Below are 21,117 nucleotides of genomic sequence, written 5' to 3' on the forward strand. Positions count from 1 at the left end.
CCGCCCCTAGGCTGTGGGCGCTCCCATTGGCTGGCGCCTCAGGAATCGATTTGAAACTTGGCGGTTAAAGCTCCGTTTAGGAAAGGGCCACGGGAGACCGGGGAAGACCGGAAAAGGGACATTTAGTTTGGTGAGTTACGGGGGCACACCTTGGCTCGGAATCTGCCTGTTTCGGTAGCCTGGGGCATAGCTTTTTGTCGACGTCTCCGCTGGAGTTTTTTTTTTTTTCTTCATTTCAGACGCTGTCGGGCTGAGCAGCCGTCCATCGTAGCCAAGCCTAAGGAAGTGTGTACCTCCGGAGGTATCGATCTCGCTGGAAGGGAAGGCTGCCACCGCTTCGGCTGAGTTTCGTAACCCTCCCCCACCCTCCGCCGGAACCGAGAAGTCGACCTCCTACCCCAATCAGACCTACCAAAATTCATCAGCAAGCCCCCTCTTAATTCCTCCTGCAGAGACCGTGCCGAGGTAGGATCATGAAAGAAGAGGTGAAGGGGATTCCCGTACGAGTGGCCCTGCGATGTCGCCCTCTAGTCCCCAAGGAGATTAGCGAGGGCTGCCAGATGTGCCTTTCCTTCGTGCCCGGGGAGCCTCAGGTGCGTAACAGAGTCCACCGCCTATCTCTGAACAGCTGGGGCCGACTGGCAACGAGGGGCGTGGTCTAGCCTTTCTTTTTTTCCTTAGGCCTTGTCCCTTGCCTTTCCTAGGTGGTGGTTGGTACCGATAAATCCTTTACCTACGATTTTGTGTTTGATCCTTCTACCGAACAGGAAGAGGTCTTCAATACAGCAGTGGCACCACTCATAAAAGGCATCTTTAAAGGTGAGGCTATTCAATTCGTCGAAAGTGTCTTGGGCATTTGCTGTGTGCCTGGCATTGTGTGGTCGGGTGCTGCAAATACAGGAGTGGATGAAATGCCCACAGCCTCGTTTTATGCCGTATTTGCTTTCGGTGTTTGTGTTCATCTTTGACTTGTGTACATTTCTGTTTGCTCTGGAGTCTCAGTAGATGACAGCTCTTTGGCAGGTGCCAGTGGTGCACAGCGTGGCCACCTGCTGCAAGTTCAGGCCCCAGGATTACTTATTCAGAGATGTGTAATGCAGCTTCCAGGCCCCGAAGGCATTGAAAGTCCGGGGAGTGGGAGAGGAGGTACATCAATACAAAAATAACTTGGAATACATAAGCAATTTTAAATTGTTCGCTCCTGACTTTAAGAAAATATATTTTAAAAGTTCAAAATATGCAATGGAGCCCAGTTCTGCTGTAGAAGAAACCCTGATTTCATTCAGAGTAGCATGACAAACAAAAGGACAGCACCAACTCTGCTCAGGAGATTTGGGGTGAACCTCACAGCATAGGAACCTTGGAGATAGCTTTTGAGTGATGAGTAGAATTCTTTTCAAATGGAGCAGGGGATTTCCTGAAGCCCCTGAATACTATGGCCAGTTACTAATCTTTATTACAGAACCTAAGGCTTTCATGGTTTTGAAGACTATAGCAGGGTTCTAAAGAGGGGTCAGTGCCTGTGAGATGTCCAGTTGTTACTCTACTATAGAGGTTCTTCACAATTCGGAGCAGAGATTGATTTCAAAGAAGTGGAACCATGGCATACTCGTGGCTTCAAGTTGTAAAGGGCATCTCGTGCATCATCTAGTTTAACTTTCTCTCCAAAGAAAAATGCCTCCTAGCAATAACTCTTGTGAGCTTCCAGTGCTGTTTAAAATTTTGGCTTTGACAAAGCTCATTGACTCACAGGGTAGATTTGGTTGCTAGTTGATATTTGATTTTCAGACAGCTCTAATTGTATTAGAAAGATCTTCATATTGAGATGAGATTTGCTTTCCAGTAATCTCTTCCCAGTGATGTTAGTTTATCCCTCAAGATAAACAGAAGATTTCTTCCTGGAGATAGCTATTCATGTATTTTTTGCACCTCTTTGAAAATGATGCTGTGGCTCAGGGCATATTGAACACTTTGTTTCAAAATTTTAAACTAATAGAGCAGTATTCTCAAATTTATGGAAATAAATTTGCAGTAAGAACAGCACAAAGAACTGGTTTTTGAGGTGAGATATTGATTTGATACTTTAGTATACCTGGAATACTTTAGTATTTCCTACAAAGAGGGACTTTCTCCTAAATTACCGAAATACGACCATCAAACTCTTGAAAGCTGCATTGCTACGTTACTACCATTTAATCCTCGAACCTCATTCAGGTTTCACCAGTTGTCCTGATAACAGCCTTTATAGTGAAAGGACCTAGTTCAAGATCACATGTTGTATTTACCTGTGCTGTCTCAAAGAGGCATTCTAAAATGGTTCTTCAGTCTTTTTTTGACTTTGATGATCTCGATGCTTTGGAGGATGATAGGGCAGTTATTTTGTAAACTGTTTCTTAATTTTGGTTTGTGTGATGTTTGTTCATGATTAGGTTCAGCTTATAGATCTTTTGGCAGGACTGTCGTGGAAGTGATGCTGTGTTTTTCTCATTGAATCCTATCAGGGAGTTCCATGATTTTGATTTGCTCCATTATTGCTGATGTTCAGTTTGATCTTTTGATTAAAGTGTTAGTCTGCCAGGCTTCTCCGCTATAAAGTTAATCTTTTGTCTTTTTACACATTTGGAAGACGTTTCTATGGCGCTCTCTTCTAATTAACTGTCCCCGCTTTGCTTTAGCCATTCCTGAAGCAATGTGCTTTTCAGATTCCTCACTGCTCATCTTGCTCAGAATGTACCTCAACAGCTTAGTAAGAGCGCCGTAATTCTACTTCCATCTTCTTACTTTTGTTTTAACTGATACATAAAAATTATACATATTTATGGGGATGCCATGTGATGTTTTCATGCATGTGTACATTGTGTAATGTCCAATCAAGGTCAACATCCCTGTCTCCTCAGACATTTAACCTTTATGGTGAAAACGTTCCAGTTAACTGTCATATTCTGAACTTGGGAAACCGTGAAAATTAAAACACAGTCTTTAAAGGCAATCTAAGTAGAAAGTGATTCTAGGATACGTGTGTTTGGTTAATGTTGCCCTTAGTTGCAGAAGCAAAGTCAGGGTTTTGCATGGCTCAGTGGTACCGTCTTGTACTCCAAACTCCTGTTCCTACAGAGCCCTGAGTGGTTTATAGATTGTACTGAAACCTGGTTTCCCAAATTATGACTATCTATACATATCTGTGGCATTGTAGAAAATTATGGAATGTTACTTTCTTTCCCCACCATCTTGCTAGGTGATATCAACAGTTTATTACACTGAAACTCACAATTTAGCATATTAGTTTTACCAACAGTTTCTTTCAAATCTTCAAGGTTTTCATTTAAATTAACACATTGTTTCAAAACTTAAAGATTTCTCCTTCAGATTGTAAAAATTATGGTAAATAGTAGATAATAGCTTTGACCTAAATGTGTTCATTTAACAGAGAAAATTTGCCTTCTGTTATTTTATGTTTTAAAGATTTATTTATTTATTTGAAAGGCAGAGTGAAAGAGATGTCTTCCATCCACTGATTCACTCCCCAAATGGCCACAATAGCCAGGGCTGGACCAGGCTGAAGCCAGGAGCTTGGTACTCCATGCAGGTTATCTAATGTAGATGGCAGGAGCCTAAGTACCTAGGCCATCCCCATCACCTGCTGCCTACCAGGCACGTTAGCAGGGAGCTGGGTTGGAAGCAGAGCCGCTGGGAATTGAACTCATATTGGATGCTAGCATCACAAGTGGAAGCCTAACTCGCTGTGCCACAATGCTGGCCCTGCCTTGTAGTCTAAATTTAGACCATATCTGCCATTTCTAAAAAGGGACTAACTTCCCTAAGTTCATATTTTTTTAGCCTTGAAGTACATTTGGATTTATGGTTCCTTCTTGGTGCACGCTTACTGTTTTAGTAACTACTATCCTATAGTTAGTGAGTTATAACAATTGAAGGTAAGTGACAATAGCCCATCTATTGTCTAATTTGTTTTTGTTTTTGTTTTTGTTTTTTGACAGGCAGAGTGGACAGAGAGAGAGAGACACAGAGAGAAAGGTCTTCCTTTGCCGTTGGTTCACCCTCCAATGGCCGCCGCGGCCAGCGCACCGCGCTGATCCGATGGCAGGAGCCAGGTACTTCTCCTGGTCTCCCATGGGGTGCAGGGCCCAAGTACTCGGGCCATCCTCCACTGCACTCCCTGGGCGCAGCAGAGAGCTGGCCTGGAAGAGGGGCAACCGGCGCAGAATCCGGCGCCCCGGCCGGGACTAGAACCCGGTGTGCCGGCGCCACAAGGTGGAGGATTAGCCTAGTGAGCCGCGGCGCCGGCCCTAATTTGTTTTTAATCTTGTTTCAGTTATAGCTGGGCTTATCTACCTCTAATTTTAATCAAAGCTTAAAATTTATAGGATAAAGGAAAACGCCCAAGTAACTAGTAATTTGGATTCTTTGACAAGAGCAAATATAGAAACTGATCTATAAACATTTTTGCAGAAGCTAAACTCAAACAGAAATATACTTTGTGGGTCTTTCTGCAAATAATACTGATCACTTAAGACTACAACATGGGGCTGGCACTGTGGCATTGCAGGTAAAGCCACCATCTGCAGTGCTGGCATCCCATATGGACACTGGTTTGAGTCCCACCTGTTCCACTTCTGATCCTGCTCTCCGCTATGGCCTGGGAAAGCAGTGGAAGATGGCCCAAGTGCTTGGGCCCCTGAACCCACTTGGGAGACCTGGAGGAAGCTCCTGGCTCCTGGCTTTGGATTGGCGCAGCTCCTGCCATTGCAGCCAATTTTAGGGAGTGAACCAGTGGATGGAAGACTTCTCTCCCTCTCTGCCTCTCCTCTTTCTGTGTAACTTTGGCTTTCAAATAAATAAATAAATCTTTAAAAATAAGTAAACAACAACAAAAAAAGACTACGATGTAAGACATAGCTACTCTTCAGTAGGTCATTCTATTTAATAATTTAGAAAATACAAATAAGCCAAAGGAAAGGGAAATACACAAAAATTCACGTACATTCCTACTACTCAGAGATGAACATCAAAATGTTAATTATTGGTGTCCTTTTGATCTTTTCCTATATATATATATATATATTCTTACATTTAACGATAACTTTTTTTTAAGATTTAACATGTTTTAAAAGATTTATTTGTGTACTTGAAATGCAGAGTTAAATAAAGAGAACGGAGACAGAGAAAGATCTTCACTCGCTAGATGGCTGCAACAGCCAGGGCTGGGCCAGACAGGAGCCAGGAGCTTCATCTGGGTCTCCCACGTGGGTGCAGGGGCCTAAGTACTTGGACCATCCTCTGCTGCTTTCCCAGGTGCATTAGCAGGGAGCTGGATGGGAAGTAGAGCAGCCAGGACAGGAACTGGCGTCCATATGGGATGCTGGTGTCATAGGTGGTGGCTTAACCTGCTATGCTACAATGCTGACCCCTGAGATTTTTACATTTTTATTTGAAAGGGAGAGACAGACAGACAGACAAGACAAAGATTTTCTGTCTGCTGGTTCATTCTCCAATTGTCCACAGCAGCCAGGACTGTTTCAGGCTGAAGCCAGGAGTATGGAACTCAGTCCAGGTCTCCCCGGTGGGTGGCATAGACCCAAACACTTGAGCCATTATCTGCCTCCCAGGTTGTGCATTAGCAGAGCCTGGACTGAAATGCAGACATCCATAATAGCATTTTTAAAATATTCATTTTATGGATTTGAAAGATTTACAGAGAGAGGTAGAGACAGAGGTCTTCCATCTGCTGATTCACTCTCCAAATGTCTGCACTGGCTGGAGCTGAGCTGATCGAAAGCCAGGAGCCAGGAATTTCTTCCAGGTCTCCCATGTCGGAGAAGGAGCCCAGGGATTTGGACCATCCTCCACTGCTTTCCCAGGCACATTAGAAGGGAGCTGGATCAGAAGTGGAGCAGCTGGGATTCGAACCAGTGTCCATGTGGGGTGCTGACGCTACAGGCCAGGGCTTTAACCCACTGCACCACAGCGCCGATCCCCATGATAGCATCTTAACTCCTGTGCTGAAAGTCCCCCCACTTAACAATTAACTTTTAACCTGCTCATTTTCGATTAACTATATCATGAACATCTTTGAATGCTTGATTTTTCATCAGTCCTCTATGTATAACTTTGAATCATACTTAAATGAAAATTTGATAATGTGGTCCAGATGCATTCTGAGACTTCAGATAGGGAGTAGGTGCTTTCATTTACTGTGGAAAACAATTGTTGCTTTTTTATATGAAGACTGTTGATCAAAGACATAAATGCCAGCATCTCTTCTGTTTATTGAACTTCTAAGACTTTTAATCCCCCTTCATTTAGAATTGCTCAAGGTTGGGAGAGAGAATTATAAAGATCTGAATGGCTTTTGACAGTAGTTTGGCCACCTTTATTCTCTCAGCCATATCTTTAAGTGTTTGGCTCTGTAGCTTTTAAGGGCCATCAAGAGGGATACACATTCTGGGATTACTCTTCCTTTGCTGATTTTGATTTAGTGAAAGTCATGATATCCACAGAACTTTTTGTATGTGTCTGCTATCCCCCCCCCCTTTTTTTAAAGATTTATTTATTTGAGAGGTAGAATTACAGACAGAGAGGAGAGACAGAAAGGTCTTCCATCCACTGGTTCACTCCCCAAATGGCCTAAGCAATTGGAGCTGAGCTGATCTGAAGCCAGGAGCTTCTTCTGGGTCTTCTACCTGGGTGCAGGGACCCAAGCACCTGGGCCACCATCTACTGCTTTCCCAGGCCATAAGCAGAGGGTTTGATCTGAAAAGGAGCAGTTGAGACACAAACTGGTGCCCATATGGGATGCCAATGCTGTAGGCGGAGGCTTAGCCTACTATGCCACAGTGCTGGCCCATGTCTGAGACTCTGTCTTCAGAAAGCAATGTCAATTTTGTTGCAAGTAATTGCTGAAGGAAATGGAGTATATAGATTGGATGCAAATGTTTGAGCACCAGCATGCATGTGACTTGTATTTTGCCAGGATACAATGCAACTGTCCTGGCCTATGGGCAGACTGGCTCTGGAAAAACGTATTCGATGGGAGGTGCATATACTTCAGATCAAGAAAATGAGCCGACAGTTGGGGTCATTCCTAGGGTAATACAACTGCTCTTCAAAGAAATGGATAAAAAGAGTGACTTTGAATTTACTCTGAAAGTGTCTTACTTGGAGGTAAGTAATTTATCTTTAATTTTTCTGGATTCAAAATTATCTTTGGGTAGAAAAATAAATCCAAATCAGATTTTTCCTGGCACAACTCAACTGTGTAAATAGCGTTTTTAGTAAATTGAATTTTAATAAATTGATAGAGAAAACTTACTGGCTCTGTTGGATCTGGCTCCCGCCCAATTCTTTCCTTGTTGTTGGAATAGTCTGTTTAATCTGATTGTTAGAGGAATTGGCATTGCCATATGAAAAGATGATATGAATTCTTTAATTCCCGTTTGGCCTCTGATTCCCTGTAAAGCCTGTAAGAAAAGTATTTGATTTCCTGTCTTTTGTTTTGTGGCTTAAGCAACCACGCTGCTGCTTTGTGAAGAATGATACACAAGTTGGGTAAAATACTGAGCTCCATAAGTGGTCATAAAATGCCTTTATTTTATTTCTTGACCATCCACTATGTGCCTGGCTCTGTTCTAGGCACTTGGGATATATCAGAAAATAAAACAGATAAAAATTCTTACCCTCTTGGGATTTTTGCATTCTAGTGTATATTAGTATACAAGTTAGATAGTCCAATTATGTCTAATCTCATGGCAGCAAAACAGGCAAGTTTAGGGCACTTATTATGTGGCTTCTGTGTAACTAGCTGATTGGTTCTGTAGCTTTGATGTCTATCTTTAAGGAGCAAAAATTAAGCTTACCTCATTGAAGCATGCAGTTATATATTATGTGCGAGTACTTCATCCTGAAGTTGAATCTCCATATGTGAGCAGTTATAGGAGGTGCAGAGTTAGAAGGGAGTTAAGTATCATTGATATTAGTTTCCTTGAGTCTTGATTAGCCTCGTTGTGGCCAAAGTAATTGAATACAAAAACAATAGCAATAATAGCAACAAATATAGTGTTTACTATTTGCTTTAACACTGTTCTAAAAACTTGAAGTTCTGCTTGCTGTTTAAATATTAGCCACTACTTCTCCCTTTTGTTTCCCAACTCCACCTCATAAATAAGGACCTGCTGTTCACATGTTAACAAAATCGGTGACACCCATCAAAGAACTGAATTTGAGCACTTATGTAACTTTGTGTGTGTGTGTATTATTGCTAAAAGATTCTGTCTTAAGAGAGCAATCTCAACTTTGTTGCATGTAATAATGTGAATTCACTTTTGGAAAATAATCAAATTTTACATATAGGGTTAAAATCCTATTCTTAATTCTAAAAATAACACATTCATTGTAAACAAATTTTTAAATTCAGAAAGTCACAAAGAATTTTAAAAATTACCTATGATCCCACCACCCAGAGATTACCACTGTTAATATTTAGTTTTGCTACTTTATTTTCAATATTAGATTTACAATGAAGAAATTTTGGATCTTCTGTGCCCATCCCGTGAGAAAGCCTGTCAAATAAATATACGGGAAGATCCCAAGGAAGGCATAAAGGTAGATTTTTTCTGTCATTTGATGTTACTTAAAAATGGTAGTATTGCTAAAGTTCACATCCTTTTCATTTGCCACGGTGATTTGAAATGACTACTAATATCCTAGGATTTTAGATTTTGTGTGATCCTAATTCCTTTTGTTAATGTAGAGTTCCCAGATGGGAGCTCTTGTGGGGAAGGAAGGAAGAGGGGAGGCAGGGAGAGAGGAAAGAATTTTTATTTGGTTTCATCGCCTTCCTATTACTTCTTTTTTTTTAAAGATTTTATTTTTATTTATTTGAGAGGTAGAGTCAAAGACAAAGAGATGGTAAGACAGAGAGGAAGGTCTTCCATCTGCTGGTTCGCTCTCCAAATGGCTGCAATGGCCAGAGCTGAGCAGAGCTAAAGCCAGGAGCCAGGTGCCAGGTCTCCCACAGAGGTACCAGGGACCTAAGCACTTGGGCCATTTCCACTGCTTTCCCAGGCCATAGCAGAGAGCTGGATCGGAAGAGGAGCAGCTGGGACAGGAACCAGCACCCATATGAGATGCCAGTGCTGCAGGCAGAGGCTTAGCCTACTATGCCACATTGCCAGCTCCCTTATTACTTCTTGAAGGGATGCTAATATCAACTAAATATTGATTAATTGTTTAAAGATTTCTGAAGTTGAGCTGTCTGCTATGGTAGCTACTAGGCACAAGTGAGTAAGTTTAAATTAAAGTTGAATCAAATTTGAAATTCAGTTCCTTATGTGCACTAGCTACATGTCAAGTGTTCTATAGCTACATATGGCTAGTGCCTAGTATAGGAGACAGCACAGATGTAGAACATACCCATGATCACAGAACATTCTGCTGGCACTGTAATAGACATTGTGCTAGGCTCTGGAGTGATATTAAAAAACAATTTTTAAAAAACGTTTGTAAGTACCATAGGAAGAAGAGATCACTTATTTGGGAACCTTCTGTCACATGGTACTGATGCAGGATAAGGAGCGAGAGCTGAAAAAAATATTGGGGCAAGGTTGGGAGTTTGTATATGGAGTAGGCCAGATTTACTAGCCAGTGTTGAAAATGGGCAAAGCTTGAGTTTTTAACTGTGGGAAAACCAGAGGCTGAAGTGATGAGAATTAGTACAGACTTGGGAAGACTTGGAAAAATAATATCTTACTCATCTTATTTCCTTGTGCAAAGAAAAAAAGATAGTTGAAGATTTGTGTTATAGGTTAGGGACAGGTCCCTGTGTTCTCCAGTATTTTTTTCCTTCTGGGTCATTAAGTCATTAGCCAGGTACTAAAATCAGGCTTCAGGGATTGGGCTGGGAAAGCTTGGAATACAGGGAAATGATTTTTTTTTTAAATATACAACTTGTGTTTTTTTTTTTTTAGGATTTATTCATTTTATTTGAAAGAGTTGAAGAGAGGGAGAGACAGAAAGAGAGATCTCCCATCTGCTGGTTCACTCCCCAGAGGCCTGTATCAGCTGAGGCTGGGCCAGGCCAAAGCCTTCATGTGGCTCCCTAGAAGGCACTTAGCCATAGCTACCATAAAACCTAGAGATCTGTTCTAGTTCCTATTGGCTGTCTCTCTTGTTTCTGAAGTTCCTAGGAAAAACTGGAGACTCAGTTTCCACTGATTTTCACTGAGTTGCTAGTTACAGCAGTCTATTACTGTGACTTGTATTTATTGAGGCATTTTTTAAAACCACCAGTCCCTGTTTCTGATCAAGCATTTGAGGTGCAAACCATAATGAAATTGTTTTTCACGGCATTAGATCATAGGCCTCACAGAGAAGACTGTTTTGGTTGCACTGGATACGGTTTCCTGTTTGGAGCAGGGCAACAACTGCAGGACTGTGGCCTCCACAGCCATGAACTCCCAGTCATCTCGCTCTCATGCCATCTTTACAATCTCCATAGAGCAAAGAAAGAAAAATGACAAGTAAGTTGCAATTTAAAGAATCAAGATCTTTTTCATGTTATTTGTGTTAAGGCTGAATATTACACAACTTCTTCAACTGATTCAATAGATCATCAGTACTGTGAGCACTAATGACCAGTGGAGCTGTTTTGACTGACTTAAAAGAAGATGAGAGTTGGCAGGCCAACTTTGATACTCAGCTACTGTCAAGTCAAGCTTGTGTACTACTCTCACTTGTGTCTTCCTGTCATTATCATAGGAGTAGCAGCTTTCGCTCCAAGCTGCATCTGGTAGACCTTGCTGGATCAGAGAGGCAGAAAAAAACCAAGGCTGAAGGAGATCGTCTAAAAGAAGGTGAGAGAATGGCTAAGGTCCTTTCCAAATTTCTGGTACTCTTGTTGGTATTGTTGGTGTTTTGACTGCATCATTTCAGATAACATTCTAACAGTAACTACAATTCCAGTTTGAGGCTGATTTCAGAAGAAGTGAAAAATTGTTTCTTTCCCTTGCACTCATTCTCCAATTCAGGTATGAGATTTGGATCTGACCCTTGGTTTGATTTCATCTGGTCCAGGCAAGTTTTAGTTTTCGTTTTACCCCTGACCACTTATAATTAAAACCAGCATCCTGATTCTGTCATTTCAAGAATTCACTCTCCCTTCCAGATGTTTTCACATATAAACCTCGTCAGCATGGTTTCCTTATCTTCATTCAAGTCATTGGATGTAACTGATGAAGCTCCTAAGGCTAGAAGAACCCTATGGTGTATGCTATTAGAAACCTGCATCTAGCATGATAGTGACCTGGTAATCTGCATGCTTTGGGAATGGCCCTTCAAGTGATTATTAATATCTCTAACAAAAATTAACATTCAGCTCCTATTTCTCAGTTTTGTGCTCCCAGGGCCTTTTAAAAGATTTTGTCAGATGCCTTACTAAGTCCTGATATACTGTGTCTACTATCTTTCTTGTAGCTGCTAGCTTAGTAATAGTACAAAGAAGCAATGAAGAATTAGCCTAAATTGACTTTTTCTTGGTGAATTCAGTCTGGCTTCTAGTACTTACTCTTCCATTTTGAGGTTCTTGCAAACCATCCTTGTACTAATCCACTCAGGATTTTAGTTAGCTCACTGACTTGCAATTTAAAGAGTTAACTTTTACCCCATTTTTGAAACATAAAATGACGTCTGTCCAGTCTTCTGGAACATCTTTCTCTGTGGTTCCTGAAAGATCACTGACATAGCTTCACATGGTCTCATTTGAAATTACTCCCAGTTCCCTGGGGTATAAGTCATGTGGTTCGAGTTATTTGAACTCTTATTAAAAATAGTTGAGTTCTCACTTGCTGTCACTTTACTCATATTGGGCTTCCTTTCTCCCTTGGGAACTGAGAAAGCGGAAGCAAAAATAGTAATTGAGGAATTGTACCTCTTTGTCATCTATCATTATTATACTGTTGGTACAGGGCAGAGACCTATTTCTTTCACATTTATCTTTTTGTTCTGAACATATTTAAAAGTACTCTTTTTGTTCTGTGTTTGTACTCTGAGAGTTAACCTTTTTTTTAAGATTTATTTATTTATTTTAAAGTCAAAGAGTTACAGAGAGACAGATCTCCCATCTTCTGGTTCACTCTACAGATGACTACAGCAGCCAGCACAAGGCCAGGCCAAAGCCAGGAACCAGGACTTTCTTTCCAGGTCTCCCACATGGGTAGCAAGCGGCCCAAGTACTTGGGCCATCTGCTGCAGCTTTTTCTGGGCCCCTAGCCAGGGAACTGGATCAGAAATGGAATAGCAGGGACACGAGCCGGCATCCATATGGGATGCTGGCATCACAGACAGCAGTTTTACACTCTATGCCACAATGCTGGCCCCATCCTTTTTTTTTTAAGGTATATTTTATTTATTTGGAAGATAGAGTTACAGAGACATGTAGAGAGAGAGAGAGGTCTTCCATCCACTAGTTCACTCTCCAAATGGCTGGAGCTGAGCTAATCTGAAGCCAGGAGCTTCTTCTGGGTCTCCCATGTGGATGCAGGGGCCCAAGGACTAGGGCCATCCTTCCAAAAACACATTAGCAGGGAATTGGATTGGAAGTGGAGCAGCCAGAACTCGAACTGGTGCCCATATGGGCTGCTGGCACTGTAGGTGGCAGCTTTACCCGTTATACCACAGCACTGGCCCCAGCCCCATCCTTCTTAATACTATTTTAAAGGTTGTTACACTGTCTTTATTTTCTCTTTGATGTACACTTCTGAGTTGTTTTATTTAACTGCTTTATTGAGATATAATTCAGATACTATAATAGTCACTCATTTAAACCGTACACATCAATTGGTTTTAGTGTGTTCACAGAATTCCATCACCACAATCTAGTTTTAGAACCTTTCTTCACACCAGAAAGAAGCTCCATACCCATGAGCAGGCACTCCCCAATCCCATCCCCCTTCCCTAGCCCTTGGCAGCCACTAACCTATCCTTCATACAGATGTAATCATACTCAGATGTCTTCTGTGACTGACTTCTTTCCCTTAGTGTAAAATTATCAAGCTTCATCCGTGTTATAGCAACATCAGTACTTTATCCCTTTTCATTGCCAAACAATATTCCTTTATATGGAAATAACATGTTTTTATCTATTAATTAATCTAGTGGACATTTGAGTTGTTTCTGCTTTTCATTACTATGTATAATGCTGCTGCATGAACATTTGTGTGCACGTTTTACATGGACATATGTTTTCATATGGGTATATATTAAGAGTGGGATTCCTAGGTCATATGGTAACACTGTATTTAACTTTTGGAAAAACTGTCAGACTGTTTTCCAAAGCACCTATACCATTTCCCATTCTAAGAGGGTTCTGATTTCTCCACATTCTCACTTGTTATTATGTCTTTTTAATTATAGCCATTCTAGCAAGGGTGAGGTGCTATCTTATTATGGTTTTCATTTTTATTTCAGTGCTATCTAATGGTTGTTGAGTATTCTTTCATGTGCTTATTGGTAATTGGTATATTTGTCCATTCATGTCACATTTAGGTCTTTGATCCATTTAGAGTTAATTTTGTATGTGGTGTAAAGTACTGGTCCAACTTCAGTCTTTTGCATGTAGGTATACGGTTATCTCAACGTCATTTGTGGAAAGGACTAATCTGTCTCCCCGTTGAGTTGTCTTGGCATCCTTGTCAAGAAGCAGTTAGAGTCTCTATTCCATTGATCTTTTATATGTCTATACTTACATAGCTTTGTAGTAAGTTTTGAAATTGGGAACAACTCTGTTCTTTTTCAAGATTGTATTGGCTATTCTTGGTCCCTTGCATTTCCATATGAGTGTTAAGATCAGTTTGTCAATTCCTGCTAAGAAACAAGCTGGGATTTTCATAGGGATTGTGTTGAATCCATCCACTTGGGAAGTATTGCCATCCCAATAATATTAATTTAAGTCTTTCAGTGGTTGAACACGGTCTTTTCATTTAAGTATTTTTAAATATCTTTTAGGGTTTTTTAATTTGCAGAATATAAGTTCTGTAATTTTTAAATTTTTTTAAAAAGATTTATTTATTTATTTTGAAAGTCAGAGTTACAGAAAGAGAAGGAGAGACAGAAAGTGAGAAAGATCTTCCATCCACTGGTTCGCTCCCAGATGGCTGCAAAGGCCAGGGCTGGGTCAGGCTGAAGCCAGGAGCCAGGAGTTCCTCCAGTTCTCCCACTTGGGTGCCAGGGGCCCAAGCACTTGGGACATCATCTGCTTTCCCAGGCCATTAGTAGGGAGCTGGATTGGAAGTGGAACATCCGGGACATGAACTGGCACCCGTTTGGAATGCTGGTGGTGTTGCAGGCTGAGACTTAACCTGCTATGCCACAACACTGGCCCTGTTCTCTCTTTTTTTAAAAAATAAAAATTTATTTGTTTATTTGAAAATCAGAGTTAGAGAGAAGGAGGGAAGGACAGAGAGAGATATCTTCCATCTGCTGGTTCACTCCCCTGAAGGCAGCAACACCTGGGGCTGGGCCAGACTGAAGCCAGGAGCCTGGAACTCCATCCTGTTCTCTCATATGGGTAGCAGGGTCCCACGCACTTGGGCTATCTTCTGTTTTCCTAGGAGCTAGATTAGTAAGGAGCTAGATCAGAAGTGGAGCAGCCAGGACTCAAACCAGTGCTGACATGGGATGCTGGCTTGTAGTCAGCCATTTAACCCCCCTGTGCCACAACACCTGCCTCTGTACTTTTTTTCTTAAATTGACTCCTAAGTATTTTATTCCTTTGAATACTATTATAAACACAATTTTTAAAACATTTTATTTTCAAATTATATATTGAATTTTATATACTGATGTTGTATCTGAAACCTTGAAGAATTTGTTTATTGGTCCTAATTTTTTATAGTTTCTTTAGGGTTTCTAAATACAATATGTCATCTAGATGGACAAGATCTAAAGATAGTTTTACTTCTTTATTTCCAGTCTGGATGCCTTTGTTTCTTTTTCTTGTGTAAGGGCCCTGGCAGGAACCTCTGGCACAGTGTTGAATAGAAATGGTCGGAGTGCACATTGTTATCCTGTTCTTGATCTTGAGTAGAAAGCATTCAGTCTTTTACCACTATTAAGTCTGACGTTAACAATAGATTTTCATAGATGGCCCGACCAGATTGAGGAAGTTCCTTTCTATACCTGTTCTTTTTTTTTTCTTTCATTATGAATTGAGTCAGGTGCTTTTTCATCACCTAAAAGGGGTCTTCAAAAAGTTTATGGAAAATGTGTATGCAAGGGGGCTGGTGCTGTGGTGTAGTAGGCTAAGCCTCTGCCTGTGGCGCTGGCATCCCATATGGGCACCAGTTCATGTCCTGGCTGCTCCGATCCAGCTCCCTGCTAATGCTCCTGAGAAAGCAGTAGAGGATGACCCAGGTGCTTTGGCACCTGCACCCACGTGGGAGACCCAGAAGAAGCTCCTGGCTCCTGGCTTCAGATGGACCCAGCTCCGGCTGTTGTGGCAATTTGGGGAGTGAACCAGTGAATGGAAGACCTCTCTTTGTCTCTCCCTCTCTCTGTAATTGCCTCTCAAATAAATACATAAATAAATAGAGTTTCTAAAAAAAAAAAGAAAAGAAAATGTGTACGCTAAAATTTTTTTGTACCAACACTCATCTTTTAATTCTATTTTTCATGCAGACTTCTTGGAGTACCCTCATAGTGACATAATCACAGTATTTTTATTTTTTATTCTATTGATATGGTGTGTTATATTTGATTTTTGCATATTAGCCAACCTTGTGTTGTTAAGATGGACTTTGCTCATTTTGTTCCTGCACTAAGTCTGTATTCCTTGTAATTTGCCATCACAGAAGGATCTACTCGGTTAAAGATTAATTTATGATTGGTCTCAAATTTCCTTAAATGCTGTGAACCTGTAAATCTCCCACCACATGCCTGGGGGTGTCTGTGTGTGTGTGTGTGTGTGTTATTGGATGTGCCTTCAACGCTCAGTACCTTTTTTTTAAAGATTTATTTTATTTATTTGAAAGACAGAGTTACAGAGAGAGGTAGAGACAGAGAGAGAGAGGTCTTCCATCCAATGGTTCACTCCCCAGATGGCTGCAATGACTGGAGCTGCGCCAATCCGAAGCCGAGCCAGGAGCTTCTTCCGGGTCTCCCACGTGGGTGCATCTTCCACTTTCCCAGGCCACAGCAGAAAACTGGATTGGAAGAGGAGCAGCCGGGACTAGAACCGGCGCCCATATGGGATGCCGGTGCTTCAGGCCAGAGCTTTCACCCCCTGCGCCACAGCACCAGCCCCAACACTCAGCACCTTTACAGCTCTGCCTTAGCTTTCCTTCACTGTTCCAGGGTCTCCAGAGGTACAAGACTGAGGGCATTTTTTTTTCTTTCATAAAGATTTATTTATTTATTTGAAAGGCAGAGTAACAGACAGACAGAAAAAGAGAGAGATTTTCCATCTGCTGGTTCATTTGCCAAATGGCTGCAACAGCTGGGGCTTGGGCCAGGCTGACACCAGGAGCCACGAACTCCATCCGGGTCTCTTAACGTGAGTGGTATTGCTAGTGGTGGCTTAAACTGCTGCAACACAATGCCTGCCCCAGTATTAGAACTTTTTGAAGGCCTCCTGTAGACACCTCAGTTCCTCAGTTACAACCTTTGTAAGGTTTTGGTCTGTACTGTGCCACTACACTGGCCCCATGTTTTGGATTTTGAATTTTATTTTTTTCCTGGACTAGCAATATGCAGTACCATACTGTCACAGTGCTGGGCTGTGGTGGCAAGCCACAGCTTCCAGTCAGTCCCACTAGGATCATGAGAGTAAACAAGTCTTATTGTATCGTGTATTATGTTGCTAAGCTGTGGTGTTTGGTAGATTAGATATACTGAATGCATTTTGACCTGCAGCTTGTATGAGACTGTGTCCCCTGTTACTGCTGGCAGTATTGGCTATTACTGACCTTTTTCATGTTTGCCTATTTTGAACACTGCATATTATTTTGAAAACTTGTATTTCCCTAATTAGTTATGAGATTGACAACTGATTTTCATTTTATTAGATGTTTCTCTTTCCATTTGTATGAATTGCCTATTCATACCCCTTTGCTTGCTTTTTCTTATTTCAGGTTGTGTTTTGTAGATAGTAGGAGTTGTTTATGTATTCTGAATATTAATCCTTTGTTACAAAAGTTGCATTTTTCTCCATCTTATTTTTTATTTTTGTTAAGCTTTTCATTCATGTCTTGTATGTGTTTCTTCCTTTGTGCTTTCTTTTTTTAATATATAAAATTGGCTAATCTAGGAGTAATAATTTTTTCTTTAGCTTTATTGAGGTATAGTTGAAAAATAAAAATTTTGTGCATTCAAGGTAGACAGTATGATGTATTAATAAATATGTGAAAACTTGGAAAAGTTCATGGAAAGATAGAATTAAAATGTTTATTTAGGTGCAAAAAAAATTTGAAATCCATGCAAAAATTTTTCATGATATGCATTTTCCATGAACCATTTGAACACCGTCATATATTGTGAAATGATTACCGTAATTGAACTAATTCACATACCCACATACCACCTCATGTAGTTACATTTTAATATATTTTTTCTTGAAGTTAAATTTATATATGGTAAAATGCACAGTTTAAATGCTCAGTTTATTGACTTTTGATAATTGTATGCATTCATGTATTTACCACCCAAAACACAATATGAAACATTTTCATCTTCCCCAAGAAGTTCCCTTATGCGCTTTCCAGTCAATCCACCCTTCCCTTATTCTGTCTCAAGCCACCACTTCTGATTTCTGTCACCATAGATTGATTTTGCATGTTCTTAGACTTCATATAAATGAGATCACATAACACTTCTGTGTGTCTGTGTGCACCTGACTTTTTTTGCTCAACATTTTTTTTTTCTGAGATTTGTTCAATATTCTTGCTTTGGTTAGTGAGTATTATTGCTGAGTATTAGTCCATTCTGTGATTATACTTGTACCACTATTTTTCTTTTTATTTTAAGATTTGTTTATTTACTTATTTGAAAGGCAGAGTGATAGGAAGAGAGAGAGCGAGAGCAAGCGAGCACGTGAGAGAGAGCACCTCCATCTGCTATTTGATTCCCCAAAAACCTGCAATAGCCAGGGCTGGGCTGGGCTAATGCCAGGTGCCAGGAGCCCAGAACTCCATTTGGGTTTCTCATGTGGGTAGTAGGGACCCGAGTACTTGGGCCATCATCCTCTGCCTTCCCAGGTGCATTAGTAGGAAGCTGGATCAGAAGGGAAGGAACCAAGATTCTAACTGGCTTACCAACATGCTGTGCAGTGGCCTAATCTCCTGTTCCATAATGCCCACCCCTGTAAATAACTAGGAATGGAAGAAGGTGAATGTGAGCTTAAGTTTCTAACAAAGTACCTAACAGTTCTCTATCCTAGTTTGTACCATTTTACACCCAGCAGTGTATGAGAATTCCAGTTTTCTACTTCTTCATGAAAACGATATTATCTTAGAAATTCTACTGGATGTTAAATGCTATCTCATTATGGTTTTAATTTGTATTTCTAAGATAATGAATGTTGAGCCCCATTTCATGTTCTTTATAAATGTTCTTATTTTTAAAAAGTCATTTATTACTCTTTGACTCATTTTAAAAAGTTGAGTTCATCATTTTATGTATTTTGGTATTTTATACATTTGGATACAAATATCAGATGTGTATGTTGCAAATATTTTTTTTCTGGTCTATAGCTTGTCTATCTTTTTAATGATGTCTTTTGGTGAGTAAAAGTCTTTTTTTTGACAGGCAGAGTGGACAGTGAGAGAGAGAGACAGAGAGAAAGGTCTTCCTTTGCCGTTGGTTCACCCTCCAATGGCTGCTGTGGCTGGCACACTGCGGCCGGTGCACCGCACTGATCCGAAGGCAGGAGCCAGGTACTTATCCTGTTCTCCCATGGGGTGCAGGGCCCAAGCACTTGGGCCATCCTCTACTGCACTCCCTGGCCACAGCAGAGAGCTGGCCTGGAAGAGGGGCAACCGGGACAGAATCCAGCACCCCGACCGGGACTAGAACCCCGGGGTGCCAGCGCCACTAGGTGGAGGATTAGCCTAGTGAGCTGCGGCGCCGGCTAAAAGTCTTAATTTTTATGAGGTCTAATTTATCAAATTCTTTCTTTAATGCTTAGTGCTTTTGGTGTCCTAAGAAATCTCTCCCTACCCCAAAATCATACAGATATTCTTTGTTTCCTACTTGAAGTTCTATAATTTTAACTTCTCTATTAGTTCTATAATCTCTCTTGAGTTAGTTTTTGGTTAGAAAGCGAGATATGGGTTGAGGATCATTTTCCCTCAACATGGATATGCCATTTTTCCAGCACCATTTGTTACAAAGAAGTTCCTTTATCGACTGAATTGACTTAGTATCTTGGTGTATTGTGTTGACTGTGCTTGGAGTCTATTTCTAGACTTTATTTTACCCTATTAGTGGATTTGTTTATCTTTAGTCCCGTCTAGTTTACAGTTTGTTATGGTCTGTGGGACGGCAGATTCCTTCTCATTGTTACCAGAATTGTTTTATTTTCTCTTACAGATAAATTTTAGAATCAGGTTGTCAAATACTATGAAATCTTTTTGGGAGTTTTATTGAGAACTGAATTCAGTTTGTAAATTAAAGAGAATTGAGTCTTCCCATCCAAAAGCATGATCTCTCTGTATTTGTTCAAGTCTTCTTTTATGTCCTTCAGTAAGCTTTGTAGTTTTCTTAATATAATTCTTTTAAAAAAGATTGATTTATTTATTTGAAAGGCAGAGTGACAGAGAAAGAGGGAGAGACAGAGAGTGAGGAAGAGATCTTCCATCTGCTGTTTCACTCCCCCAAACTGCCACAACTGCCAGGACTGGGCCAGGCCAAAACCAGGAGCCATGTATGCTACTTTCCCAGGCACATTAGCAGGGAGCTGAATCAGAAATGGAGTAGCCAGACTTGAACCAGCACCCATATGGCATGCTGGTGTTGCAGGCAGCAGCTTAACCTGTTGCATCACAACACCGGCCCATTTTCTTAATATAATTTTTACACCACATATCCTGTTAGGCTTATGTCAGGATTTTATAGGATTTGTTGCTATTTTGTATGTCTCTTTCTGTTTTCTATTCTTGTCTAGGGAAAGTGTGCTTTTTATATTTTGCTATTATATCTAACCATATTAATGAATTGCTTTTTCATCATTTGTCAGTTGATTTTGGAAATTTTTCTGGGTGGGTATTCACATTATTTTTAAGCAGACACTTTGGATTCATCCTTTCCTATATCTAATATCTTACTTTTTTATCCTTTTTTCAATTGAATAGTACCAGTGATAGTAGATATCCTTATCTTTTCTTTTACTCTAACCATAAAATAGTGTTTCACCTTTAACTATCTATTGAACATTTCTAGCAGACATTCCTTATCACATTAAGATATTCTTTATCAAGTTTGTAAGTGGCCAGTTCTTTTAAGGAATTGCATATTTTAAAAATAAGAAAGAAATGTTGAATTTATCATTGAGTGAATAATCATGAAGTTTTTTCCTCTTTTAACTTATTGGTAAAATGAATTGTAAGAATATATTTTCTGGGGCCAGTGTTGTGGCATAGTGGGTAAAGCCACTGCCTGTGATGCTAGCATCCCACATGGGTGCCAGTTCGAGTCTTGGCTGCTCCATTTTTGATCCATCTCCCTGCTAATGGCCTGGGAAAGCAACAGCAGATGACCCAAGTCCTTGGGCTCCTACACTCCCATGGGAGACCCGGAAGAAGCTCCAGGCTTCTGGCTTCAGCATGGCCTAGCTCTGGCTGTTGTGGCATTTGGGGAGTGAACCAGTAAGATGGAAGATCTTTCTATGTATCTCCCTCTCTTACTCTGTAACTTTACCTTTCAAATAAATTAAAAAAATAATTCTTAAAGAATATGTTTTCCATCATTTCTGAAATTGAATATAATAGATTATTTTTTGTGTATTCTACTGGATTTAATTTACTAGTTTTTTATTTTATTTAGGACTTTCACAAATCTTTCCTACGAGTGAATAGCCTATAATTTTTATATGTGTGTTCTTCTTGCCAGTTTTACTTT

General features: G+C 40.5%; 1 protein-coding gene across 5 annotated transcripts in view; it reads left to right on the forward strand.

Moving 5' to 3' along the window:
* Positions 1 to 7: 7 nt before the first annotated feature.
* The window catches only part of KIF4A (kinesin family member 4A), a 129,474-nt gene continuing 108,364 nt past the window's right edge, over positions 8 to 21,117 (forward strand). For 2 of the 5 annotated variants that reach the window (XM_008272747.4, XM_008272749.4), the window contains exons 1-8: positions 8 to 130; positions 240 to 345; positions 453 to 593; positions 705 to 819; positions 6,989 to 7,179; positions 8,524 to 8,616; positions 10,366 to 10,532; positions 10,771 to 10,865. In XM_008272747.4, the coding sequence (XP_008270969.1) occupies positions 474 to 593; positions 705 to 819; positions 6,989 to 7,179; positions 8,524 to 8,616; positions 10,366 to 10,532; positions 10,771 to 10,865 (781 nt within the window). In that variant the 5' untranslated portion in view covers positions 8 to 130; positions 240 to 345; positions 453 to 473. The remainder of the gene's footprint in view (positions 131 to 239; positions 346 to 452; positions 594 to 704; positions 820 to 6,988; positions 7,180 to 8,523; positions 8,617 to 10,365; positions 10,533 to 10,770; positions 10,866 to 21,117) is intronic. The other 3 variants (XM_008272750.4, XM_051827167.2, XM_051827168.2) reach the window with 3 other exon arrangements.

Source organism: Oryctolagus cuniculus, chromosome X (genome assembly GCF_964237555.1).
Source record: "Oryctolagus cuniculus chromosome X, mOryCun1.1, whole genome shotgun sequence".
Classification (NCBI taxonomy): domain Eukaryota; kingdom Metazoa; phylum Chordata; class Mammalia; order Lagomorpha; family Leporidae; genus Oryctolagus; species Oryctolagus cuniculus.